The sequence below is a fragment of the Octopus bimaculoides genome, chromosome 4, assembly GCF_046866305.1.
Source record: "Octopus bimaculoides isolate indiv1 chromosome 4, ASM4686630v1, whole genome shotgun sequence".
Taxonomy (NCBI): domain Eukaryota; kingdom Metazoa; phylum Mollusca; class Cephalopoda; order Octopoda; family Octopodidae; genus Octopus; species Octopus bimaculoides.
Window position 1 is genome coordinate 135,893,073 of NC_142931.1, and position 12,500 is coordinate 135,905,572.

General features: G+C 32.2%; 1 protein-coding gene across 25 annotated transcripts in view; it reads right to left on the bottom strand.

Annotated features, from left to right (window-relative positions):
- Positions 1–12,500, bottom strand: part of LOC106880165 (neurexin 1) — a 358,761-nt gene that overhangs the window by 216,268 nt on the left and 129,993 nt on the right. For all 25 annotated transcript variants that reach the window (XM_089351552.1, XM_089351543.1, XM_089351541.1 and 22 more), the window contains exons 4-5: positions 7,155–7,301; positions 2,909–3,069 (exon numbers count right to left, since the gene is read on the bottom strand). In XM_089351552.1, the coding sequence (XP_089207678.1) occupies positions 2,909–3,069; positions 7,155–7,301 (308 nt within the window). The remainder of the gene's footprint in view (positions 1–2,908; positions 3,070–7,154; positions 7,302–12,500) is intronic.

Consider the following 12,500-nt stretch of genomic DNA (forward strand, 5'->3'; position numbering starts at 1 on the left):
CTTCAATTCTTACACCATAAATTTAGATATGCTTTGTGGCTTTTTAAAACTTTTCTCATTCATTCTTCTTGCCACTAATAGCTTAGTTTAACTAGCATACTCCTGTGTGCATAAACTGAAACTTTTCCGTTTCCTTCTGCATTCAACATTTTTCACACATAACCCTAACTTCTTTAAAGCCACATACATTACCTATGAACAAACTCTTAGAAAACAGCTTGTGGTGGAGATGTAAATTCTCCACAAAATCTCTTTGAAAACAGTTCTCATATGGGTCAGGAGCTTAACTTTAAAATTAACATCTGAACCAATTTAGACACTAATAGTTCCTTGTTAAACAAAAATTATGGTTAAGTAATGTACTCATAGAAAGTTACAAGAATTATATATTAACATGAATTCTAATCACATCAACAAATGCAGAATATTACTGTAGCAGGAGAATACCCTAAATATCTTGTGTCTAAATTTTCTAGTACAAAGCATTCGTCTAACAATATTCCAAGAATGACTAAAGCATTAACTCACAAAACAAAAGAACCAGAAAAAAGAATTTATCTTGTTTAACTGATCAGTTAAAATTAATCTAACATTCAATACAATCTCACAAAAGTACTCTAGTAATTGACATACATCACAATCTAAAAACGATAGGGAAGAATGCTATATGGAATCATAAAGAACACTTTCAATAACAGATAGATATGGCAAATCAACTCCTAGTGAAAAACAAGCAGAAATGTTACATCACTGTTCCAATATATCTGGAACTTGAAAGAGAACAGAATTTATAAGGCATTAATAAGCTATATTGTGAGTATGTGTATGTATGTGTATATACATATATATTTTTTTATATATACACAGACACAGGCACAGATGCATTCACTCAAACATACACACGCACAAACACAAATGTACACATTAATCCATATACACACATAGTGTGTGTGTGAGTATACAGAAAGACATACAGAGAAGAATTTGATGGTGTGTAAGTAAAATTGACATTCACTCACAAACTCAGTCACACATGTACACACAGACACAGCAATGCAATGGAAACACCACCCAAAAGAAGTTGTAAGCATAGTAGCATGATAAAAATCTCAGCTGGTCAAACAAAGCAAGAGTAAATATGCTTATACACACTCATGTGTTTATGTTTATATACTTGCTCTTACACAAATACATTATATACATTTGTTCTTTTATATATATATATATATATATATATATATATATATATATATATATATATATATATATATATATATATATATATATATATATATATATATTTGTGTGTATCTGTAATATATAAAATAGATATGTACATGTGTGTACATTAGTTATTCATAAATATATATGTATTTATATATCACATATACAAAATTGCTGTGATAGCTTAACTGGAATGAATTATAAAATTTTAATGCTAATTTTGCTGCTATTTTCAACATATTCTAAAATGACATTAAAGGAAACTGAAGCTTTAGGAATGAGGTATGGCAGGATATGTATGGTGTTTTCAAAAATCACTGGAGCAGATATATAGGTGTGTTTGAGGGTTTTGACCATGTCCCAAGAAATAAAAGACTATGCTATTAGTTTTCTACTTTGTAAGTAATGCTCTCTTCATAGGTTAGTGCTCAGGTAAAAGAGATATGAAGAGCTAGAAATGTGTTAATTAGAAGGAGTTTGTGACAGAAAATAGATGAGAATATTGTAGATACTTGTGGGGAATACAAGATATGGATTAGTTTTCTTAAAGGACAATTTATAGCAAATTGACAAGTTTCATTTAACCAAACAGTTATACAAAGAGAATGGTTAGAAAACATCTATAAGAGATAAATGATATACTTAAAAAATATAGAACAAAGTGAAATGTAGACAATAACTGGAATGCGATATGTATGGATTGCCAAGCTCAGCAAAAAACAATAACTAAAGTTCACATAGCTAGATCCAACAGACATGCCCTACTGTACCGATTAATATGGCAAAGGCAAGTAAAAAAAACTGAGAACATAAAATAGTCAATTTCAAATTCTTCATGTATACTGAGTGAAAAAGTGCTATGAGGTGATGATGGAAACTATATCTGTACCAAACAAAACTTGAGAGAAATTAGGAGTAACATGAGAACTGAACCTCTCAAATGACATTAAACATGAATGAAGTACATGTGATATGTCAAACTTAAATTTTCAAAACCGACAAAAGCTACATCATTCAATTTGTATTTCAAAAAATTCTACTTTTGGAAATTTCCTACTCTCTACCACTATCATCTAAACACACACAATATCCTTCTTGTCTTTCCTTGTCTCATTTATAACACCTGCCCCCACCCACCCAGAACTTATGCTAAATCCTATTTTTTCCACCCAAATGTGCAGCTCCTAAGAAGTCATTCCCTATTAATGTTTGTTTCTTGAACCACAAAATCATACAATTTCAAGGTCACCAATCATATAAACTGCACTAAAGCTTAGAAAGGTTGCAAGAATTATTTTCCTTCTTTGAAATAATAAACATTACTGATATGAATATTAATATTTTTATATTTCATATATTAATAAAAAAAAACAATGTTTATTTTTTAGACAAATTCTAAAAAGCATTTTAACGATATAGTAATAATATAAAACAAAATCAAAGTGCTGAAACAAAATAAAAAATTAATATTATTAATAGTAATATTAAATTCATTAACTAATCCTCCAGTTTCATGCCATGTACACACAGCAAAAATGTAGAAGTAACTGAAACTACCAGCAACATATTTTCATAGAAGTAGATGAATAAATCTAAACTTTTCAAACTATCTATAGGTTAATAACTTGAATTGAGACAGTCCAGATTAAATGGTAAGTAATTTATCTACAAAAAGACTACCTACCTCACGAGATTCTCTGGTTACCTCTACAAGATGCCATTTGTTGTCATCAAATCGTTGATTTGGGGGATTGATATTTGCATCATACTTTCCAGATCCGAGGTTTACTGATAGGTCCACACCCCCACCAATGAGGGCCACATTAAAATATTCCCCAAGGTCACCTATAAAATGAAAAGAAAACAGAACATCAATATATAAAGCATAATATTAGTAATAATACTAATATTATGTAATAATAATAATAATAATATTATTATTATTACATAATATTAGTACAATTACTATAACACAGCACTGGCTGTTCACACACGTGTCATAAAGTCTACCTTTTACTCTGAGTGAGAGGCCCTTTGTCACCAGCAGAAGTAGGAGCTCTCTGAACTTTACCCAGGCTATTCTTATTCTAGCAGCTACACTCTCAGAGCATCTACCCCCACTACTGACTTGGTAACCTAGGTAACAGAAGCTATCAAATACTTCTAGTTTTCCCCCCTGGCATGTGACGGAAGCTGTTTTCTGCACATTTTCAGTGTTTATTACCCTTGAGTATTTGCCACACACAAAAACAATCTTCCTAGTTAGCCTTCCTTTGATATTGCTGCACCTCTTAAGTGTCCATAGCTTACATTGGGTACATCTTTTGGAGTTTCTACCTACGCCTTTTCTACAGATCGAGCAGGGCCATCTACCTGAAGGGATTTGTGATTTGGTTTTTACTAGATTGATGCTAAGGCCCTTTGAGTCTAGACTTTGCTTTCACACCTGAAACTTCTCCTCTAGTTCTGATAGTGACTCAGCTATTAGAGCAAGGTCATCAGCATAGAGAAGCTTCCAGGGGTATCCTGTCTTGAATTCCTCTGTTATTACCTGGAGGACTATGATGAATAAGAAAGAGCTGAGGACTGATCCTTGGTGGACCCCTACCTCTACCCAGAAATCTTCACTATACTCGTTGCCAACCCTCACTTTACTGACAGCATCCCTGTACATGGCTTGTACAGCCCTCACTAACCACTCATCTATCTTTAAAATCTATGTAACAGACAAGCATTCTAATCTTAGTTTATTACAAATCCTTATTAAAATAAGAATATATAAGATACCAAATTCTTAAAATAAGTAAATGGAAAGACAGCAAGCAAAGAAACAAGATAATCTAAAACAACAAGACTGATGAATATTTTTTTATGAGCAATTATCCCTTTCTTGTTGATTAATGTGCAAGTATGTATATAAAAGGAAAGCAAATGCAAGAAAGATAAGACAGGTACAGCAGTAAAACAAAGGATACACTGATCTCTTACAAATATCTACATTATGTAGCAAACAGTTTTCATTCATTATGATGTGTATTAGATTTTCCTTTTCATCACTTCTATCTTTTTTGTGTGTTTCCTCTCTCCTGCACACTGTTCCTAGAAGAGTTCAACTGATTTTATTGATTTTCTTTCTCAAACAAGTTAAATGGTTCTCTGTCTAATATAATTAATTCAATCATTACAGAATAGCTGTTGCCTGCTACTGAAATGGAAGTAATTTAAAACTGGCAGATTTTTAATTAAAATTATAATATGGGCTTATTTATACACACACATTCATAGATGCAAAGATGCCCATGTAGTAATGGAGAAATTATCTATCTATCTATCTATCTATCTATCTATCTATCTATCTATCTATCTATCTATCTATCTATCTATCTATCTATGTAAGATATATATGTGTGTGTGTGTGTGTGTGTATGTATACACACACACACACACACACACACACACACACACACACACACACTCATATTCTGGAAGGAGCTTCGCGAGACCACTGCAGGGATGTTTCCGGAAAAATAAATTTCAGTAAGCGTTGGAAAACCGATTATAGCAGTGACTCGATCAACTCCTTGCGAAATCTGAAGAAGGAATTTTTGTATTCCGAAATATTATTATTATATCAGACTATGGATAACTAAATTATAACAGTTATTATAGTCCACTCTGCATTGTTGTGCCATTCAAGACACGTTATATTTTACACACACACACACACACACACATACATATATATATATATACACACATATATTTACACATATATATACATATATATATGTGAAGATAGATAGATAAATAAATAGACAGAAACAGACATAACAGGGTTGCTGTATTACAAAGCCCTAAATATTTTGTTTCATATGTAACATGTTGGTAAATAATTTGCTAATTCTCTTCAGGATTCCCCTTTACTTCAATTAAACTTCAAAGTGTCATTTTTTTTTCTACAGGTATATGAAAATATTATGACCCAAAGTAGTCATCCACCCGGTAAAAATACATATATATGCATGCATATATATGCACTAACAGACTCATATACATGCACATGTACACACATACATGCACACACATACATGCACACATACATGCACACACATACATGCACACATACATGCACATACATACATGCACAGATAGACACACAGAATCACATGTACGTTTGTACTATATATGCTTGCGTGTGTGTGTGCATGTGTATAAAGCTTAGCTGTATCTGGCAAGTGAACTAATTTGTCATCTCATCCAAAAGATATAACGTTCTGAGGTTGTCCTTCAGTACTTTATCCCATGTCCTCCTAGGTCTCCCACTTCTATGAGTTTCATCCACTTTGGGTGAATGACACTTTTTTATGGAGCTGTCAGCATCCATTCACATCACATGACCAAACCAGTGCAATCTTCTCTCTTGCACAGTGCATCTAATTCCTCTTACGCCTAACTTCTCTCTCAATACACTAACTCTCTGTCGCACATGTACAATTACATTACACATCCAGCAGAGCATACTAGCCTCACTTCTCTCTAGCCTTGACATACCCTCTGCATTCAGGGCTCATCTCTTACTATCATGTAAAATTGTTGTTCATATGCACACATCATACAATCTTCCTTTTACTCAGAGAGAAAAACCTTTGGTTGCTGACAGAGGTAAAAGCTCTCTGAATTTTGTCCATCCTATTCTTATTTTAGCTATTACACTCTCTGTACAACCTCCCTCACTAGGCAGGACAAATTATCACTACCTCTAAAGAGCCTCTAGAGCATTTGAGAATATCAATTTCCTAAGTATCTGTAGTTTTTATGGCTCATCTGCATCTTCCACATACAAACACTACTTTTTCTAATAACTTTCTTATTATTCCATTTCAACTCCATAGCTTACGCTGGATACACTGGATGAAATTCCTACCTACACCTCTCTTACAAATCGAGCAAGGCCACCCAATGCTATGATAAAAATAATGGGATTCCTAAAACCATGAGAGCTACTTTTATTAATGAATAATCAAGGTCATGGTTAAATGCCTAAATATCTGAGATGAATTACTGTCGATATGATTATCATTTTTTAAAATTATTAACTTCATCAATAGAGATGCACAGATTGTGTATTTGCATTTACATTTTGGTTGGTTTGATTTCAGAGTCATCAGGTGATTTCTTCTGGAATATCATGCACAGTACTCAACTGGATTTAAACTAGGAAATTATATTTCTAAATGAAGAATAGTAGCACTCTTATCCACGACACCACCTATACATTAGTTTAGAAATAGAAGTTCTAATGAATAAGAGACCAGGTGATGATTGAAGATCAAGTCATTTGAAACATAGAGTACATGTAAGTATTGAAGAAAAAGAGCTTCATCTTTGAAAAGTAAAAATTTTAATTGCATGGATATAATAAAAGTAAAATATTTAATCACTCGCAGATGGTTTTCTACTCACCTAAAGGCATTAAATGCTGGTTTTGTTAATAGAATTAACCTAAAGGCATTAGATTCTGGTTTTAGACAAAGAAATTTGTACAATTGAATAGTTCAACTAGTTTAATAAGATGAATCAATGACCATGTGTATGTGCATGTGTGTGTTTATGTGTGTGTGTACATACACATTTTTAATTATTACAGTGAATTAAAATCCTCACTACATTGTCATAGAATGTAACAAGGTTGACTTCTACCTTAAAAACAAACATTACAAATACACACACACACACACACACACACACACACACACAGACACACACACACACACACACACACATACACACACACACACACACACACACACACACACATTCTAATGTACACCAACAATTTAAGTTTGTTTTGAAATTTGCAAGTAGATTATGATTCTGTTATTAAACATGTAATACATGAGTTAGTCATAATGGAAATGGTGTTTATATACCTGTATAGAATAACAGTCCATCGGCATGTCTGGTTTTGAAGTACATTGTCAGCTTGTCTTTACTGCTAACAAAAGAGTCACCTCTGCCTGAAAGATCGTATGTCAAGTACTCAACTCCAGTGAAAGTAGCTTCCACAATAGGCTTTTCTGGAAGTAAAAATTGAAAAATAATAGTTTAGCATACATTCTAGATAGTTAAAAACAGAGTGTAACTTTAAATTTTATTTATATAATTTTCATGTTAAAAGTCAGCATTTTAGTTTATCATAAGAAGCAGATAATATGTAAATTATACTCCACATTAAGAGCATTTTAATTGAATTACATTCCAATGTTAACATTTAACATCCATTCGATGACAATTTTCATCAATTGAAAATGTCAGTCTTTGCATTTGAGATCATCATTGTGTTTACTTTATCTGTATTTGTACCTCATTCAGTATCACGTTTATTCTGAAATCACTATAGTGGACAAAATGGCAAGTAATATTAGTTGTCTCTTTCCTGTTTTGAGTTGAAATCTGACCTGTACTGATTTTGCCTTTCATTCTTCAAGAGTTGATGAATTAAGCATCAGTGAAATACTACAGTCTATATAAACAGCTACATTCCTTCCCAAAATTTTGTGATCTTGTGCCCATTTGTGATCTTGTGTCTTCTACTATAGCCTCAGGCCGACCAGAGCCTTGTGAGTGGATTTGGTAGACGGAAACTGAAAGAAGCCCATCGTATATATGTATATATATATATATATATATATATATATATATATATATATATATATAAATATATATAAATATATATGTGTGTGTGTGTGTGTGTGTGTATGTTTGTGTGTCTGTGTTTGTCCCCCCAGCATTGCTTGACAACCGATAGTGGTGTGTTTATATCCCTGTAACTTAGCGGTTTGGCAAAAGAGACCGATAGAATAAGTACTAGGATTACAAAGAATAAGTACTGGAATCGATTTGGTCGACTAAAGGCGGTGCTCCAGCATGGTTACAATCAAATGACTGAAACAAGTAAAAGAGTAAAGAGTAATTACCCTGATTAATATTGAATTTATATTTCTTATCAGTAGTGTGTAGGTCACTTTTAGCTGTCCCTTCAGCCTTTCTAAATGGGTCCTGTTGCTTCCATTTAAGATGACTTTTCCTCATATCTATTTTATTTATTTTCTTTCTTCACAATATTACTCTTCTTATATTTTTTAGCAGACTGGTATGCCACAATCACATTGTCTCTTTAGCAGCTTGATTTTTAGCATGAACAGTGCCACAATTCAGAGCATATAGAAAACTTTCCAATTATTAATGATTTAAAATTTTGGTCCTGACAGTCAAGCTACCCTGCTAGAATTTACAGCAGCAAATAGCATGTGATAAAAGCCAGCAATGATTAATTTAATTACTTTTATAATGATTAAAAAAATGCATCTTTGTTTATTAGTTTAATTCCTGTAATTACCCCCTAATAAATACATGAAGAGCTAATATTTAAATATGTCAACTGACATAAGTTCACTCGGAGTTTCAGCTGACCTCAAACTGATGTTATCATTAAATGCTAGGATTAGCACTTACTAAGTGATGAAAATTTGTATTTTACTTATTAAATTCTAATGCTAGAATAAGATATAATTGAAATATTCTTGAAAGTGTTAAGCACAGTTCATTGTATTATATTATTTATTCTCTTATTGATTTTTTCAGTGGTAAGCTAATGGAATTTGGTTTTAAGTTATTCAATCAATATGCTTTTTAGAATTGTCTGTTAACCCAATAAAAAGAAATGCAGGTGTGATAAATGCCTAACTCAAAATCCAATATGTACTATTTTGATTTAAAAAGTTGATCAGTTAATTTCAGAATTCTGATTGTGACATAAAAATCAATATTCTCTTTCATACCATACTTTGAAATTTCTTTATAAATAATATTTTATTTTTATTATATTTATTTACTTACTTTACTTCTAAAGTTACTTGAATAATATAGCTTGAAGAGCTTTTAAAAAATTTATTATTTTCAATTTTAAATTTATGCATTGCTATAACATAAGGAGAAATATTGGACTTTACTTGTAGGATGGTGCTGGCAATAGAGCATAATGAATTTTAGGTTTTCAAAATTTCTTTCATGTTAGGGTTCATTGAATATAGATGAAATTCAGTATATATTTCATTTAAATTAAAGGACTTAAAAATTGATTTATTGTATATAATTACTAAATGACTTAATTTTCAAGTACTTAAGCTAACTTCTTGGAACTTATATTTGTTAATATTTCAACAATCTTTTTTTCCAGTCACCTTTTAATATAATTACTTTTACGGCAACTCTCGGTTGCACTCAAAACCCTTCTCTCTGGGAGCATTTACACAGTTTATGGGCACCATTGCTTCAAATTAGAATATAATGAAACGCATTGTTTGCTTAAAAGCATACAACATAAGAAATAATATCTTACTTATGTGTAAAGTGACCAGCTGACAGAATTGTTAGCATACCAGGCAAAAATGTCTAGCATTTTCTCTGTCTTCATGCCTTGAGTTTGAATTCTGAAGAGATTGACTTTGTCTTTCGTTCTTTCAGAGTTGATAAAATAAGTACCAGTTAGGTGCTGGGTTCGACGTAAATAACTTACCCACTTCCCCAAAACTGCTCGTCTTATATCAAAATTTGAAACCAATATTTTACTTATGTATACAGTAAATTATGTTTAATCATTTAAAATTTTTTCCAAAATATAGAGAACATCTGAGAGATAACACCCTATTACACCATATATCTCAGAGGGAAAAGGGAGAGTTGAAAAAGTTGTTGTTGAGGGAGAAATACAGTGAGAGCAAGAGAGGGAGTGTGTGTGTCAAAAATAGACAATAACTAACAAGTTTTGATTAAAACCACAAACTTTAAGTGCAAGTCTTTCAACATAATGCAACACAGACTTTTAAAAAATAACTAAATGTATGTATGTATATATATATATATATATATATATATATATATATATATATATATATATATATATAATACATATAGTTATTTTTGGGTTGTTTGTTTGTGTATATGTGTGTGTGAGAGAGTGTTTCTTTGTCTTTCAACAAATAGACAATGCAACAGACTTTAAAAAAAGACTTTCATGATGATGACAGGTTGTTGTTGTTGATGTCAAGAGAGAGAGAGAGAAATAGAAGAAAAAGTTGTCTTTATTTAAAGAGAAATACAGTATGTGTGTGTGTGTGTGTGTGAGAGAGAGAGAGAGAGGGGGGAGAGAGAAAGGAAAGAGGGAGAGAGAGAATTAAAATTTGTTTAAAAACAGGTTATTGTTGAGCATGTCAATGTGAAGGGTCTATTTCATCTTGACTAGGTCATTACCAGGCAGCATAGCAACAGATTACAACTAGTTTCTATAATAATTGTGTTAACAACTCAGACTCAGTTTTCATTAGTGACAATAGACTTCATTCCTATACTAAATAAATTTACAAATTTGCTAAAACAATCATACCCATTCTAGCAGAGATAATTAGATGCTAAATGACATAAATATGAAACAAGAAAATTAACAGAAACAAAACAATTATAACAATGCTATATTTTCTTTCACATAAATTTGTTTTTTTATACATTTTGTATTTCTTTATTTCTATTATTATTATTTATGTAATCTTTAAAATCTTTTTAGTTAAGCTGAAAAACAGTGTCAGTGTTTCATTACAGGGTTTCTGGAAAGGACAGGGAAACAAGGTGGGAGGAAAGAAGATTTCCTCAAACTAGAAACCTGGCCTAAATGAATGCAACAAAGTGAACTTCACTAAAGGCACCTAAGGTATCAGGTGGTGGTTTTAAACTGAGTGACAGGTTAACTCATGATGGGATTTGAACTCAGAATACAAAAAGCCAAAACAGATTCTGCATGGCATCTAGTCCAATGTTCTCACAGTCCTGTTAATCCATCATTTTCAAATTGGTCCTGAAAAGATGAAAGGCAAAGATGAACTTGCCAGGATTTGAACTCAAAATGCAAAGAGATGGAACAAATACTGCAAAGCAGTATAAATAACAAAATTAGAGTTATTCAAAAGATCAATATATTTTTTTGGACATATTTCAAAATTATTATTGTAGATATTAGAACCATTAGCACGCCAGATAAAATGTTTCGTGGCATTTTGTCTGTCTTAACATTCTGAGCTCAAATTTTGCTGAGGTTGACTTTGCCTTTCATCTTTTTAGGGTTGATAAAATAAGTACCAGTCAATGAAACTGACTTCTTCCTCCCTGTGTCAACATTTGAAATTATAATAGTAAATAATAGAGAAACCTTTTGTCAAAGTGTTGGCAGAAATAAATAGAAATCATCTCTCAATGCTATAAAAACAGGTTTTAGTCTGTGAAGATATCAACTGCTAATTATAGTTAAAATTGCAATTAAGACAATTAAATGATGGGAAGACGTGGTTTAATCTCTTATATACATGAGACATTAGGTGTGAAGATATGTGACCTTGTGGTTAGGGTGTTCAACTCATGATCATAAGCTCATGGGTTCAATTCCTGGATTAGGTGGTGTTTTGTGTTCCCTTAACATTGATAGTCTACTCAGCTGTAATAAGTACCAGCCTAGTGCTGATGCAGCCCCCTCTCCCTTCAGCTGCCACATACTGGATGTTATGCAGGGTCAAGGGCAACACAGTTGAGAAGGTACCTAGTCTACTCATGATTACAAAGGCATCTAAAGCAATTTGTGAAAGCATGGAACAGGTTACTAAGCTGTATATATGCTGGTGAGTGATGGCTGGTTATACATTATATATCTTGCTATCTTTTATTCCTTTCAGTCATTAGACTGTGGATGTGCTGGGGTACTGCCTTGGAGAGTTTAGTCCAACAAATTGTGCCTGTACATTTTTCTTAAGTCTGGAACTTATTCTATTGGTCTCTCTTTTGCTGAACTGCTAAATTACGAGGACATTAACAAACTGAGACTGCTTGTCAGTCAGTGGTAGGAACAAATACAAACACAAAAACACACACAGACACATGCACACACATACAACAGACTTATTTCAGTTTGTCAACTAAATTTTCTAACAAGGCTTTGATCAACTTGGGGCTATAGTAGAAGCCACTCGTTTAAGGTGCCATGCAGTGGGATTGACTCCAGAACCATGTAGTTGAGAAGCAAACTTCTTACCACACAGTTATGCTGTGTATATATTCTATTATATGTAATATAATATATATTATATATGCATATATAAGGTGCATTTTGTTAATACATTTGGGGATAGATTCTACAGCTTTCAAATTTTTCTGCATAAATGAGTCATATTAGT